This window comes from Cololabis saira, chromosome 24 (assembly GCF_033807715.1).
Source record: "Cololabis saira isolate AMF1-May2022 chromosome 24, fColSai1.1, whole genome shotgun sequence".
NCBI classification, from domain to species: Eukaryota; Metazoa; Chordata; class Actinopteri; order Beloniformes; family Belonidae; genus Cololabis; species Cololabis saira.
This window is the reverse complement of record NC_084610.1, coordinates 15,274,531-15,291,054: the sequence shown is the minus strand read 5'-3', so window position 1 is coordinate 15,291,054 and position 16,524 is coordinate 15,274,531. Positions and strand designations below refer to the sequence as shown.

The 16,524-nt window shown below is 40.5% G+C and overlaps 1 protein-coding gene across 1 annotated transcript in view; it reads left to right on the top strand.

The window, feature by feature from the left end:
• The window catches only part of zranb3 (zinc finger, RAN-binding domain containing 3), a 141,877-nt gene that overhangs the window by 70,700 nt on the left and 54,653 nt on the right, over positions 1–16,524 (top strand). Inside the window, exon 14 of the mRNA XM_061715461.1 lies at positions 15,489–15,710. Coding sequence (XP_061571445.1) covers positions 15,489–15,710 — 222 coding nt within the window. The remainder of the gene's footprint in view (positions 1–15,488; positions 15,711–16,524) is intronic.

Below are 16,524 nucleotides of genomic sequence, written 5' to 3'. Positions count from 1 at the left end.
GAGGAGTAGGGCGTCCTCAGACTGCAGATGGAACCGTGATGAACCCAATGAACCAATGTTCCTCTGGTTATCCGAGGTCGGGTCGCGGGGGCAGGAACCTAAACAGAGAAGCCCAGACCTCCCTCTCCACAACCACTTCATCCAGATCCTCTGGGGGATCCCCAGGTGTTCCCAAGCCAGCCGGGAGACTTATGGTGCTTTTCCACTAGTACCTACTCAGCCCGACTCGACTCTCCTCCACTCTTTCCCACTAGGGGTCTAACGTGCAGAGTAGATACTTTTCTGTAACTCTGCCGAGGTTCTAAGCGGCTGAGTCGGCTGTATCTAACGTCATCACACTACAGGCCACCGATTGGTCGGGGGGTTGGAGTCAGACGTCTGAGTCAGGATGTGACATCAGCGAAAGAACGACTTGCAGCTTCTTGTTCATTTTATTCGACAGGCGATGGTAGCTCAAAAGTCTGTTTCATGATCCAACTCTGAGGTGCAGATGTTCATAAACCTGGTGCTGAGGAGAGAATTAAAAAGGGATGTAGACGGGCGATAAGGATCTACCAGGAGCTCTGTCACTTCATAGCTGCTCGCGGCTCCAGCTGACTTTTCAGCAGCGCCGAGACAAACTAAAAAAAATTAAAAAGCGTTGCTGCTTGAAGCTTCTCTCACTCTCATTTTTTAACTTGATATCGAACACAAACCACAGACCCAGCAGCACATCTATCATCTCCTCCAGGCTCTACATCTTTAGTGTTGTTGTCTTCTTCATTTAGATCACACAATCAAATACGTCACAGCAGCTTCACTCCAACCTCCTACTTCTGCTCCAGGTGCTGAATTGTTATGGAAAAGAAACCAGGCCGAGCCAAGATGAGTAGAGCCGAGTAGGTGCTAGTGGAAAAGTGCCAATAGTCCCTCCAGTGTGTCCTGTGTGTCCTGCCTAGGGCTGTTCGATTAATCGATTTTAAATCGTAATCGCGATTATGTAATTAGAACGATGTTAAAACGTGAAAATCGTAAAATCGATTTTTCACTTTTTTTTTTTTTTTTTTTTTTTTTAACCTTGTCTGCACACATATTGATACCATATTATTGATTGATACCATATTCATGATTGATGGAAATACCTCTCAATACCTGCGACAAGTGCCCCATCGGAGAGGCTCTTTAGTGTAGGAGGGGGCGTTGTAACATGCCACCGGGCATCCCTCAAGCCAGATGTGGTAGACCGGCTCGTGTTCCTTGCAAAAAACTTGCAAATGTGAATAGCAAATGTAATGACTGACATTACACACCTCTACCTCCTTCATGGGTTGCATTATTATTTAGCATGCAAAGACCCAGTTTAGTTTAATTAGAAAATGTCTTGTTTTATTTAATTGGAAATATAAATTACTTTATGTTTGCAAGTGCTGATTTGCTGATTTTTTTTTTCCAGAGATAAAACTTTTTATTTTATCATATTTTTTAAAACTTTTTTTCCACTTATTTTACAGAGTTTTGCACTTTATTCATAAATTTTTTGTTTAATAACAGCAAAGTTTGCACTTAACGCCAAATGGGGCAAATTTTCAATAAAAAAACAGCATATTTGAAATCATTTCTTTGCCTTTTGTCAATTCACAAAATAATTGTAATCGTAATCGAAAATCGGATTTTGAGAGAAAAAAATCGAGATTTTATTTTTGGGCAAAATCGAACAGCCCTAGTCCTGCCCTGAGGTCTCCTCCCCAAAGACCTCACCAGGGAAGCATCCAGGAGGCGTCCTCACCGGATGACCGAGCCAGGAGGAGCAGCGGGATTTAGAGGTTCTGATTATATAGAGTTCATATATAACAAGTGTCTTAATCACATAACCTGAAGTGGAGACCACCTGGGTGATCAAGTCACTGTCAGATCTTGTAATGTGAAACCCCACAGTCAGTCACAGTCAACTCACAGTTGTGGGCTCTGAACAACACAGCAACAGGTGACCTCTCCACTGCAAAGCAAACTGGGTGATTCAGCCCACCGAGGATGAACCTGAACATCTTCAATTCTTCATTCGTTCTCAATTCCTCAGCAGTGTCAGTAGCTCGACCCAGTTCTGCATGTTTCTGCACCCAGGAGGAAGTGTTTTCATGCTAAAGGCAGATCAGCCGGAGGACTAGTGTTCAGATACACAGCGAGATGCCATGATCGGGTTACAAGGTGCGGTTGTTGGGTCAGGGCTTTCCTTAGCTTGATGCCCCAGCTCATCTCAGATTTGAAGGATTCGAGCAACTGTGTTGTGTAACACGGAGGCCACATTTCCATTGTGAGCATTGAATTTGCTTCGGTAACGGATCCAGGTTTTCCCTCGTCTGTTGGCGCTTCATTAACGGCTCTGAAGTGTCTCCAGCGTAAGTTTGCAGCAAACACCAGAGCCGGTGAAAGTCTGTACAGCTCGTTCCCCTGCAGGTGAAGCTAATGCACTTGAAGACGCACAATAAAAACAACCAGTACAAAGGATTTTAAGCAGCACAAGAACACACACCCACACACTTTTCTTCTTCTTCTTTTTTAACCCTCCTCCCCCCGTTCTCAGCTGCAGCAGTCGCCTTATGACTATTCAGCAATCCCACACTTTTCTTTGTCACAAGCGCCACTCTGCATCCACGGCAGCGGGCTGTGTCAGCTCGCTAAACCGGGAATTTAACAACCTGCTAAATCTGTAAATGACTGAGAAATAACAACTGTATTTATGGAGGCATCTCACAGCTCTGCACCGCTATCGTCAGCCCAGAGAAATCCAGGAAAACAGTCGGGTGGAAGGCTGTAAGACAGGAGAAACGTTATTGCTTCAAGGGCAACGATCTTGCAGAACGACTGCACAGAAATTGCGACGCTGTCTGTGAATAACGATCCGTGGATATTATGGCATCATGTTAAAGGTGTGGGAAGAGAAAGATCCCACTCGTTGCAGTGTCCGCATTATGCAAAATATGATGAACCACGATGCAGCATTCAAAAATAAAAAAACAATTGGTTTGCTTTAACATAAAGGATGCACCAGAGATAATAGTGATGCTTCATGTATACGCTGCAAGTACAGCTGCCATTATCTCCTTTACTATTAGATTTGCAACTCAAATTAATCATTTTTCAGATAGTAAGTACCGAAAGTACACAAAGAACTTCCTGAGCTATGTTTTCCGGTCACTTCTCTGCATGTTTTAAATGTGCCGCTGCTTTAGGACAATCAATCCAGATGATTGGATTGCCACATCAAGTTGTCATCAAGCTTGTTTATGAGCCGTTTATTTGAGCCTGTGTGTTGGTTCAAGAGGGCCAGGACCGGGAAACACACCCGTCTGTGAAGGTCTGACATGTTGAAACATTGTCAGAAATAGAGCCAGTACCTTAAAAGCAGAAACATCAACATCAATGTACATCTACTCTGGATCTGCATCTTTTCTGGCTTCAGAAAGAGAAAACTGGTCCGTTTCTCATGAATCATTATCGTGTGACATCATCGTTTAGTTTCACTGTTTCTGGTCAATAGGTCATTGGTCTTTTCTTTAATCTTTTTTTTTTTTTTTTCCAAATTCAATTTTTCTCTCAAATAACCAACATACAAAACATTCATAACAACAAGCCCACATATATACATACATATAAATATATATATAAATACATATATACATACAACACAATACATTTGTCAATTGCAATAACAATTGGCCCATTTCCTGTATAAGAACAGCAAAGTCACAAGAAAAGGGGCATTGAAAATAAACAGCAATTAACATTGGGCAGATTGTCCATAAAATGTAAAAAGGGTGAACATGTCATTAAATTCTTCAACTTTACCTCTTAGAATGTATGTTATTTTTTCTATTACTAGTTGTGAAGTCATCTCTTTTAACCACTGAGTGAAATTAGGACTTTGAACATCCTTCCACAACAAAAATCTATGAGCTTTCTTTTCTTTGCATTTGCACCAAAGTCTTCAGGGTAGTCTTTTCTTTAATTTAATAATATGATCAAATTATGCTAAACTGGAAGCTTGAAAACACCACGATGGAGGGCTTTTTTTTTAAACGTGAGAGCAGGTGGTGTCATTGTTTCACAGTATACTATCACTCCTCAAAAGTTTGCACAAATATGCTCAGCTTCTCCTGTAAAAGTGTTTTCTGCACTGCGCTGCTTGAGTCCTATTTGTGTGAATCCTCAAAACGACTGCCCTTGGATTTTTGCTTCATGCTGCCTGGTAGCTGTGATACAACGCTGTCAAGAATCTCAGCCGACTGAGTGCCACCTGTGACAGTGATGTTCAGTCAGTCAGTAAAGGTGGATATGTACAGCAGTTTTCATGCAGCTTGTGCAACACAATGTTTCTATTGGTACTTTAATGTGGGTGCACTAGTTTTATTTAATTTTCTATTATAGAATAAAATAAGGCATGATCTGTTGTACTAATTTCACCTGTAATTGTCTGTAGGAGATGCTTTATAGGGCTGGGGATGTCGATTCGTTTCCGATTCTTAGAATTTATCAAGATTTGATTCAATTCGATTCCGATATTGATTTGGGTTAGTGTTATTAAAACAGTTTTTTGAGCTGTTGCATGAATTATATGACTGTGTAGTTATGCAACATATTAATACTAGTATTATATTGAGATTCAAGAGCAAGTATTGGCAGCTAATGATGCTGTAAGGACCAATCACCTCCCAGAATGCTGATAGAACTGCTTTCAGAAACATTGTGTTGCAGAATTATCAAACAGATCCAGGACAGCAAACAGAGATGTATGAAATTAGTTTTATTTTTTCCCACATTCCATTTAAATTTTTTCCATTTTCAGTCTATTTCGATTTTTCATTTTTGAGAATTTGTTTTTTTAGCATTTTATGCAAATGTACCCCATGATAGTATATAAACCAATTATAACTGAAAACTTTAATATTTTCATACCTTTAAACATATTTAAAGGCAAAAACATGGCACCAGTTATTCTCTTGTCCTACAAAACATTCCTTTTTTGGGCATAAACAAAAAAATACCAAAGTTGTAATGTAATGATGAAAAAATAAAAAAATTGATCTTTAGATATACAAATCGATTTTTAGGAATTAATATGAGAATTGATTTAGAAACGGAAGATCGATTTTTTTCAACACAGGCCTAATGCTTTAAACTAAAATTTGGGCACACACAAAAAGGCATATCATCGTATCTCACACGGTTGTTTCACAGTATTCCAACAGCAAAAGCTTCACAATGAAGAACCCTGAGTTCAAGAGAAGGTGCTCACACAAGAAATGTGTACATGCAACAGTATGATCTGATTTCAGAGACAACGTTTTGGTGAGCAGGAGAGCATGCATGCAAACACTTCTTCATTGTGAGGACTGAGTTTTGAATGAGAAGTATGTCTGAGTGTGAAAACATGGAATTTCTCAGTTGGAAAAAAATAATTGATAAAAGATAACACTGTGAAGCTCATACCACAATGAGGCACCATGTCCTTCAGATTTATTTTTCCATTTTTATATCACAAAAGTCATTTTAAGGCACTTTACACACAAGACAAGTCCAATCAGTCATATCAATGGACAAATCCTAGTAACAAAAATAACTCAAGACTCCACAGTAGTGCTAGATGCAAATGTTATGGCATCTATAGTTGATAAATGATTAGACAATTTTTGTCTTAAGTATTCAGGTCCAAAAACAACAACCTTAGTCCTGTTTAAGAGCAGGAAATTAGCAGTCATCCAGGTTACCTTATTTCACTAAGACATGTTTTTAATCCAACTTTGTTTTTGGTCTCATCTAAATGTGTGGATAAATACTGTATATTATACTCCCTAATAACACCTATGGATGGAAAAATGATGGGCCCAAGTAAAGAACTTTGTGGAACACCATGAACAAAGCTGGTTGACATTACCAACCTATTCATGTGAACCTATTTGATAAATATAACTTGAACCAAGGTAATTTGGTCCCGTTATCAATAACATGCTCAAGTCTGTTATAGAATGTTGTGATCAATTGTCGATTATTTTTATAGCTTTTATTACAACAGAAGTCGTCTCTAGGATCTTTCCAGAGACCCAGAACATGACCCCCGGGCAATTATTACATAAACAATGGAGACAATGGAGGGGGGCAGACCAGCACAACAAGCTACAAGAACACTGGAGAACAATGATGGTGATAAGATACTTCTAATTAATAACTGAGAAAGGAAAGAGAAGGAGGGGTGATGGGCACTGTTCAGTGGATCATGGTGGAGTCCCCCTGCAGCGTAGCTCTATAGCAGCATATCTAGGATGAAGCTGTTTCAGACCAGCTGCTCTAGTCTGGTCCTGCAGCTGCAGCTACGACTACTGGCCCTAACACACTAGAGTTACACTAACTAGAGGTTTACTAATACTAACTAGAGGTTTACTGAACACTAACTAGAGGTTTACTAACACTAACTAGAGGTTTACTAAACACTAACTAGAGGTTTACTAAACACTAACTAGAGGTTTACTGAACACTAACTAGAGGTTTACTGAACACTAACTAGAGGTTTACTAACACTAACTAGAGGTTTACTAACACTAACTAGAGGTTTACTAAACACTAACTAGAGGTTTACTAAACACTAACTAGAGGTTTACTCACACTAACTAGAGGTTTACTAACACTAACTAGAGGTTTACTGAACACTAACTACAGGTTTACTAACACTAACTACAGGTTTACTAACACTAACTAGAGGTTTACTAACACTAACTACAGGTTTACTAAACACTAACTAGAGGTTTACTAACACTAACTAGAGGTTTACTAAACACTAACTAGAGGTTTACTAACACTAACTAGAGGTTTACTAACACTAACTAGAGGTTTACTAACACTAACTAGAGGTTTACTAACACTAACTAGAGGTTTACTAACACTAACTAGAGGTTTACTGACACTTACTAGAGGTTTATTAACACTATCTAGAGGTTTACTAACACTAACTAGAGGTTTACTAAACACTAACTAGAGGTTTACTTAAAACTAACTAGAGGTTTATTAACACTAACTAGAGGTTTACTAAACACTAACTAGAGGTTTACTAAACACTAACTAGAGGTTTACTAAACACTAACTAGAGGTTTACTAAACACTAACTAGAGGTTTACTAAACACTAACTAGAGGTTTACTAACACTAACTAGAGGTTTACTAACACTAGCTAGGGGTTTACTAAACACTAACTAGGGGTTTACTAACACTAACTAGAGGTTTACTAACACTAACTAGAGGTTAACTGAACACTAACTACAGGTTTACTAAACATTAACTAGAGGTTTACTAACACTAACTAGAGGTTTACTAAACACTAACTACACGTTTACTAAACACTAACCAGAGGTTTACTAAACAGAAAGGTTTTAAGTTTAGTTTTAAAGGTGGAGGTGGTGTCAGCCTCCTTAACCCAGATTGGAAGTTGTTTCCATAGTAACGGTTCCTGATAGCAGAAGACCGTCCTCCAAATCTACATTTGGATCCTCTAGGAACTACGAGTAAACCTGCACTCTGAGAACGGAGAACTCTGTTAGGAACATACGGTACTATCAGGTCTTGTAGATATCGTGGAGATAGGCTGTTTTGGGTTTTATATAAACAATATATCCTGATCGAAAATAACACCAAGGCTTCTCACAGTTGCACTGGAGGACATTGCAACACCATCTGTTCGGGACCAACAACAATAATCTTTGTTATATCTGAATTTAGAACCAAAAAATTTCCCGACATCCAGTCCTTGACATCCCTAAGACATGCCTGAAGTTTAACCAATGGTTCTGTCTCATCCGGCTTCATAGAAAAATAGAGCTGCGTATCATCAGCATAACAATGAAGGTGTATGCCGTAATTCTGGATTATACTTGTATGTATAAACTGAACAAGATTGGCCCTAGCACTGAACCCTGCGGAACACCATAACAGACCTTCAACTGTTCTGAAGGAACCTCATGTACATGAACAAACTGGAATCTGTCAGATCAATATGATTTAAACTAATGTAGAGCTGTCCCTTTAATCCCAGCAACATGCTCTAACCTGTGCAGTAAGATGCTGATCTACAGTGTCAAAATCAGCACTGAGGTCCAGTAGAACCAGTATGGAAACTAATCCTTTATCTGAGGCCATAAGGAGGTCATTTGTGACTCGAACCAGTGCTGTCTCTGTGCTAAGATGCATTCTGAACCCTGACTGAAAAACTTCAAACATATAATTTCTATACAAATGGTCACATAACTGGCTGCAACTACTTTTTCCAGAATTTTAGATACAAATGGAAGGTTGGAAATTGGTCTATAATTAGCTAAGGTGTCTGGGTCAAGAGAAGGTTTTTTAAGTAAAGGTTTAATTACTACCACTTTGAAAACCTGTGGTACATATCCATATAAGTTTAGGGATAAGTTGATCTGGTCCAGTATTGTCGTGGCAAAAAGAGAAAAAACATTTTTGAATAGTTGAGTCGGGATGGGGTCTAACATACATGTGGTTGATTTAGCTCTATTGACGAGTGAGGTCAGCTCAGGGAGGTCTATAGGATCAAAACAGTCTAGAGTCAAGTCAGAGCCTAGGGAAGTCGCTAAAGCTGAAGAAACGCCCACAACCGATACCGGGTGGTTCTGGTTGATTTCTTCTCCAATTTTGATGATTTTACTGTTAAAGAAACTCATAAAGTCTTCACAACTGAGAGCTGCATGAATGCACGGCTCAACAGAGTTGTGACTCTTTGTCAGCCTGGCAGGACAAGCATAGACACGAGTCCACAGTGTGAGTCCAGTGATCAGAGGATTGTTGATGACTTTAATCAGTGCTGTTTCTGTAATATCATGTAATACAGACTCCTGACTGAAGCTCTTCAAACAACCAATTCATATGCAAATGGTCAATTAGCAGATTTTCCAGCCGTTTTCATTTTGGAAAACATGAGAGATATTGAATATAGGTCTAACATTAGCAAGAACTCCTGGATCAAGACTAAGGTTTAATTACTGCAACCGCAAAGGCCTGAGGCGTATAGCCTGTTGATAAAGATAGAGGGATAACATCTAACATGTAAATATTAATCAGTTTGTTTGGAACTGTCTGCTTAGGATAGGCTCTAAGAGACAAATTGATTATTTGGCTCAGAGAAACAGTTCAGACATAAATCGGCTCACTAGTCGCTTTCAAAAGTGCTCCATCCAAAGATGCATCACAAGTTAGCTCTTGTTAGGTCCTAAAAATGTTAAACGTTATGAGAACTCAGTGCTAAACCTACCACTGTCATTCACAGATTTCACTGAGTTTGAGTTTTGGCTGGTTTGAGTTTTGGCCCAAAATGCCAAAATGTGCTGTCAGTCATCACTGGCAATGTCCTGGGTGACTTTGTGGAGGAGTTAGATAAGCTCCTGTGACTCCGACATTAGTTTGATGAGCAGTGATCTGTCTCTGACCCTGTTGCCCCGGTGTCCTAGTCATGCTGCTTTGCTCTCTCCAACATTCAGACTATAAGACCTGACTCAATATCCGGCTTGATTACTGTAACGCCCCTCGGCCTTCAAACTTGCACCATCGTACCACTGCAAAAGGTCCAGAAAGCAGCTTCTGGTCCTTAACCCCTTCCCCCCGACGGCAGCAGCTGCATGCACCAGTTCATGTGTGGAAAAAGTTACTCAAGTGCTGTCAGGGTATTTTCTTTCAACTGTTTCTCAAACAAGAAGCCCCAAAGCCAATATGTCAAAACTCCAAGTACGTTTTGTCAACAAAGTATTTAATTTATAACAACTTAAAAATTGTTACCGTTTCGTTGTCATTTTCAGTCTATCCACACTGTCTTTGACCAAAATTCACGATTTAATCCTTCATACAAGTGAAACTGCTTGATCCGCCGTCATTTCATATCCTGCCGGTCGCGTCCATTTTGTTGACTTTACGTAAACTGCGTTGGCATTATAAATGTCGCGAGCTGTAAAGCCGTAAAGCGCGGCAGCCATCTTGGAGCGCAGAGAGCGAGATGCACAGAGCGCAGTGATTTTTGGATTGAGATTTTACATTTGCGAAATCATGTATCATCAAATCATCAAAGTATTTTATAGCCATATTCCCTTCATAAAGGGTAAAAAACACTTTTGGCACAGTACAGATATCCAAGTGGCCAAATAAAGAGTCTGCCTGGTACTATCCACACTAAAACCTTTATAAAATGTATGTGCTTTAAGCTATTTTCATGTAACTTGGTACAGTTGTAGTCAAGGAGTTGCTGAATCCAGGCAGTGGTGTCTTTATAATTATATGCATTGCTATCATGGTGTTTTCCAGAGTGAAAACAAAAAAAAATTAGACGAGAATAAAAATTTCCTTTTTTTTCTTTGGTTTATCACAATTTGCTCAGGCATGTGAACATTCACAATTTTTCTGACACTGGAAATGTAAGCTGTGAGGTCTTAGCTATCCATTGAGACCAAGTTTATGCATATTGTCCTTATAATTGTGGAGATATTGTTGATTTAATTTGGATAGGCCTGTTCAGGCAAAATTCACCTACAAAATACCTCGGGGTGAACAGGTTAACCAACCCAGGTGGGCACCGGTCACAGCTCTGTTCATGGCTACCTGTGGTTGCTCAGATAAAACACCTGTCACTTCCCTAAACGGTGAACTCGGGGTCCGCCAGCGGCGTCGACGCTCGCTTGGCGACTGGCCTTGCTCTCTCTCTCTCCCCTCACAAGGAGAACTCAGAGTCCCGTTCACCCGCGTCGCTCCTCAATGGTGGAACAAGTTACGTTCAAGGTGTTGAAAACCGTCCTCTTCAAAGAACAGGCCTTGCTTCTTCTGTGAAGGCTCCCAACATCCGGTACGTGTCTGATTTGACGCTTTTCCATTAGTACCTACTCAGCCCGACTCGCCTCGCCTCGGTTTGGTTCTTTTCCACTAGGGGGTTGGAGTCAGACGTCTGAGTCATGATGTGGAAATCGGCGAAGGCGACTCGCGGCTTATTGTTAATTTTATTCGACAGTTAAAAGCAGCGCCGCTTGAAGCTTCTCTCACTCTCATTTTTTAACTTGATATCGAACACAAGCCACAGACCCAGCAGCACATCTATCATCTCCTCCAGGTTCTACATCTTTATTGTTGTCTTCTTCGTTCAGATACACAATCAAATACGTCACAGCAGCTTCGCTCCAACCTCCTACTTCTGCTCCAGGTGCTGGATTGTAGTGAAAAAGAAACCAGGCCAAGTTGAAATGAGTAGAGCTGAGATGAGTCGAGCCGATTAGGTACCAGTGGAAAAGCATATATTGCTGAGATTGGGCACATCTACAGGTTTCAGTCTCCGGCTCAAATGTGTCGGGATCAATTACCAGGGGACGGGAAGTGGCTATTAATTCAGATTAGCCCCGGCAGGTTAGCGCCGTGTACTTAGCATATTCATAAAGGCCCATCCACCCAACCAGGAACAAGGTTCCTCGTTCCTCGTATTTATGGCTAAGATATTGTAAAGCCATGAGAGGTTTTGTCACGGACAATTTTCACAAACTGGGATGACTTCTTAGCAGATTAATAACTCCAGGGGGGGGTGGCGGGGGCATCATATGGCAACTACATCCAAATTGAATTACTGTAGGGATATACTGTCAGTCATCCAGGGCTGTTTTTAATCTAACTGTCGTGGGCTGTTAGCGTAACCTCCTCCGTGTGACGGGGCTCCGTGTCCCAGTCCAGCCCATTCCAACCATCTCTGCAGTCCATTTCACCAGATAACGCCAGCAGAACCATTTTCCTTTAAATTCAGTGGATTTCCTAGTGTTGCAGCTTTTTTTTTCCAGCCAGGAGCGTGGGCATGTTTCAGTCCTTCAGCTTTCACCAGCAATTAGTCTCTCAGCACCCACTGTGAGAGATGGATGGAGGAAGAGGGTAATTTGGTTATCTGCTCGCTCTTTCCATCTCTCAGCGAGCGCTCCGGTTCGGTCTGGGCTTTTTTATGCTGACTTTGATGTTAAACAACATAATCCATTCAAGTCTTTAACTAGGCCTGTGTTGAATGAATCGATTTTCCAATTCTAAATCGATTCTCATATTAATTCCTAAAAATCGATACATATGTCTAAAGATTTAATTTTTTTTCATCATTACATTACAACTTTTGGTATTTTTTTGTTTATGCCCAAGAAAGGAATGTTTTGTTGGACATGAGAATAACTGGTGCCATGTTTTTGCCTTTAAATATGTTTAAAAGTATGAAAACATTAACGTTTTTTAGTTATATATTTTAGTTATAAAAAGTAATTAAATTGTCTATATTTCATTATTTTATATACTGCCTTGGGGTTACATTTGCATAAAATGCTAAAAACCAAATTCTCAAAAATTTAAAAGCTGAAAAAAACTTAAAAAAAACGGAATGTGGGAAAAAATAAAAACCAATTTCATACGTCCTCTGTTTGCTGCCCTGGATCTGTTTGATAATTCTGACCCACATGATGTTTCTGAAAGCAGTTATATATAACTAAGTTAGTTACATAACTACAGTCATATAATTCATGCAACAGCTCAAAAAACTGTTTTATTAACACTAACCCAAATCAATATCGGAATCGAATCAAATCTTGATAATCGATTCTGAATCTTAAGAATCGGAATCGAATAGATTCTTGACATTTGAATCGATCCCCAGCTGTGTTTTTAACAGTTTTATCCTGGGGAGTGTCATCTACCGTCCTTTTCTTTCCTACTTCTTCATTGCAGGCAGCTGTTTCACTGTTACGAGGCTTTCGTGATCTTAAACGCCTCGCTCGCCTGTAGGATTACATGCTCTTTGAGTGAAGCCGGCGTAGCTGCGTCCATCGCTTCTTATCGAGCCGCGGCAGACATAATGGGGCTCTGACGGGCGGGAAAACAAGGGGGCTGATGGGTAAAGTCCAGACACGGCCCTGCAGGATTCCCCACGTTAACATCTTCCTCGGCGGGGACCACTTAACACAAATTGAGCCGTCTCTCTGCGGCCCGGCTGGGCTTGTTAGCGGGAGGGGGGGGCAGCGGCGGGCCAGGAGCCCCGAGACTCGCGTGACATTTGAGGAAGCCGACCAGCACTGGCCTTTTGAAGGAACAAGCCACACGGAGGCAGGATCGCTAATTAGCCCTCCGCGTCGCGGAGGCTCACAAGTTACTGTCTTGTTAGATTTGGCAACTCGGGTTCGACAAATATTGTGAGAGTATGTGATCGGGGTACCAACGGGAGAGAATGGAAGAGCTTTTTTGGGCCGACGCGTGACATTTGCAGACAGATATAACCACCAGCGCTCCTTCCTTAAGCAGCTGATCCATCTCTTAATTCTACCTTGATATTAAACTTAAACAAAGAAAGGAAGATGGGACTGATTGTAATCCCCGCGTTCCTTTACATCCTTTGGTGGATTAGGTCTCTGACTTCATTACGGCAGTCGTCTCGGAGCCGTAATCAGCCGTGGCAACACTCTCGGCTGCACCTGCCAGCAATCGCTGACAATTACTCTGTTTAGGTTCGGCGGCACATGATGCAGGCGAGTAATTAAGCAGACGACGGGACGCCGGCATAATCCGACGTCGACTGTTTTCCTCGGCGCAGGTGTGTGCTCTGACCGCCGCGTCCCCGGCGCTGCAGACATGCAGTTATCACACGCTAAGACATGATTCATCCATGTGCTCTGTCAGAACATCCTTGTAAAACTGGACCACATTACACCGGTCATGAAATCACTACACTGGCTTCCAGTGAGTCAAAGGATAGAGTTTAAAATCTTACTGCTGGTCTACAAAGACCTGAATGGTTTTGGACCAAAATACTGTACATGCTTGATCTGTTAGTTCCTATGAAGCTCCCAGACCAGGTTCATCTGGATCTGGGCCCAGATTCACCAATATGTTCTTAAGAACGATCTTAAGAAATGTCTTAAGATCTAAAATTAAGAAGTTCATAAGAAAGTTCTTAAGTGCAATTCCTAAATATTTTCTTAAGAACCGTCTTAAGAACTGTCATTTCTTACGAATTTCTTATTTTTCCTACTTAAGAACTTCTTAAAATATGTAATTGCATTGCACGCACCAACAAACAACATACCGGTATATACAGGTAGTTTGCGTCTTAACCATCAGTTACTCACTAACATGGAGAAGGAGAAAAAGAGATGCAGGAACTTTTCAAGGTTATGGTGGATGAGATTAATGTGTTGAAAAAAATTACTATTGGGGAAAATTAACAATAATTAACTACCACACTAACTAACATGCTAACAAACAGTTAACAGGCTCTCTGTGTAATTAATTACAAAGTATATCCTCAAACTATGACCTACTAGTCTAAATTTGTTTAAAATGTGTTGAAAAAGGTGATATTAGAGGCTTACCTTTTCACAGAAGAAATTTTAAGACAGGTCAAGGTTGTCTTAAAGTTAAGAAAAAAGTTAAGAACAAATTTGAAAACTTTTATTTCAAGAATACCATTTATTCTTAAGTTTTTTCTTAAGAAAGTTGAGAAAATACAAGAACTTTTTTGGAGAATAAGACTTCTTCTCTTTTTTCTTCTTAAGACTGAACTTAAGAAAAAAATGACACTTAAGAAGATTTTTTTTCTTAAGAATGTTTTGTGAATCCGGCCCCAGGTTTGTTGTGGTTCCAGAACCAGATCCCAGCAAGGTGAGGCAGCGTTCAGTTATTCTGCTCCTCACCGGTGGAACAAACTTCCTGTAGACCTGAGGTCTGCTCCAACTGTCAGCTTCTTTAAATCAGGCCTAAAAACATTACTGTTTACTCAAGCGTACTCTTAAATTAAATACTTACCTGCTGTACTCTACTGCCCTTACTTTTTAACAACTTGTGCTTTTTATTATTTTACCTCTTCTTATCATTTTATTTCATTTTATTTGTTATTTACTGTTTAATTGTGTCCTGCTGCTTTTAATGTTGATGTAAAGCACTTTGAATTACCTTGTGTTGAATTGTGCTGTACTAATAATCTTGCCTTGCCTAAAATAATAAAAAGCACAAGTTGTTAAAAAGTAAGGACAGTAGAGTACAGCAGGTACATCTCATTCTTACAATGGCAAGAATTACTTTTCTATAAGGTCAAAACGTACAAAGACCGGGTCAAATACAGTATTACAAAAGTTAACGTTGCCTTAATGTTGATGTAAAGCACTTTGAATTACCTTGTGTTGAATTGTGCTATACAAATAAACTTGCCTTGCCTAAAAGCCAAAGGTAAGCGTTCCTCCGTCTCCTCCTCCGAGCTGGCCGCTGGAAGACTTATGGTGCCTCCTGCAATAACATCATTAATGAGCCATATTGAGTTTTACTTTCATGTCAGCAGTCATTTTGTCACACTCTCCGGATGATGGATACCTCGCCGGGGAAAGAAACTCTCCACGTCCTGATTACACTGTGCATTTCAGCCAGCAGAGTTATCTTCATCTTTCTCTCTGTCTGTCTCTCTCTCTGCTGGCTCAGAGCCACCGGGGCCGGCTGAACCCCAGCACATCCACGGCGAGCCGGAGCTCAGCCCAGGAAGAGCCCGGCCCCCGAGATCACCCAAGGGCCAGGAGGAGGAGGAGGGGGAGGAGAAGGATGAGTCTTCAGGAGACAAACAGCAGCTAGCAGAAGTGGAGGAAGAGGACAAGCGCTGGTTGGAAGGCAAACATCCAGCAGGAGAGGGAGATGACGGTGTCGCCGGTAGGGATGGGAATTGATAAGATTTTTATGATTCCAATTCTTCTATTTTCGATTCTGCTTAACGATTCGGTTCTTTATCGATCCCCTTATCTACGGAAGAGTATTAGGGCCATGCAGGAGAAAAAATATTTTCTCCTGAAGTCGAAATGTCGAGCTTAATGTTGAAATACAATTTCAGGAATGAAGTCAAAATTTCGAGAATAAAGTTGAAATGTCTCCTCTGATAACTACACCGTCTTTTATGAGCTATAAGAGAAAGAATGTCTTTACTACTGAAGCGGATTCTAAAGTACAGTTTCACCAATTCATCTTTAGGCCTACGAGCATTTTGTAAAGACAGTCACATGCGCTGTTTGTTATAGTCTCAGTAGGTTGACTTTATTCTCGACATTTCGACTTTTTTCTCAAAGTGCATAATGAAAAAAAAATCTTCCTCCTCTAAAATATTATTTTTATTTTTCTCCTGCCTGGCCCTAATACTCTTCCGTTTCTCATTTGGAGAATAGAAGCACAACAACATGGTGCTAATATGATAGGCAGTGTTCACTAGTTAATTAGTTACCTGCAGTATTATTAGCCGAGGACATGCTAACGTTGCTGCTGCTGGGTTGAGAATTACTGACGTTGGTCCAGTGCAGATCTAAAACGCAACATTCATTGATCATTATTGCTGCTGTGTGCACAAATGTTTTTGCATATTGGTAGTATTTCCTCCCTTTGACTAAATATTCACTTGGCAAGTATTGCAAGTTTCCCTGTTGTCGTCTTTTTTACTGAAATGTAACCAGACTTTCGAGCGTTTGTATCACTTGGG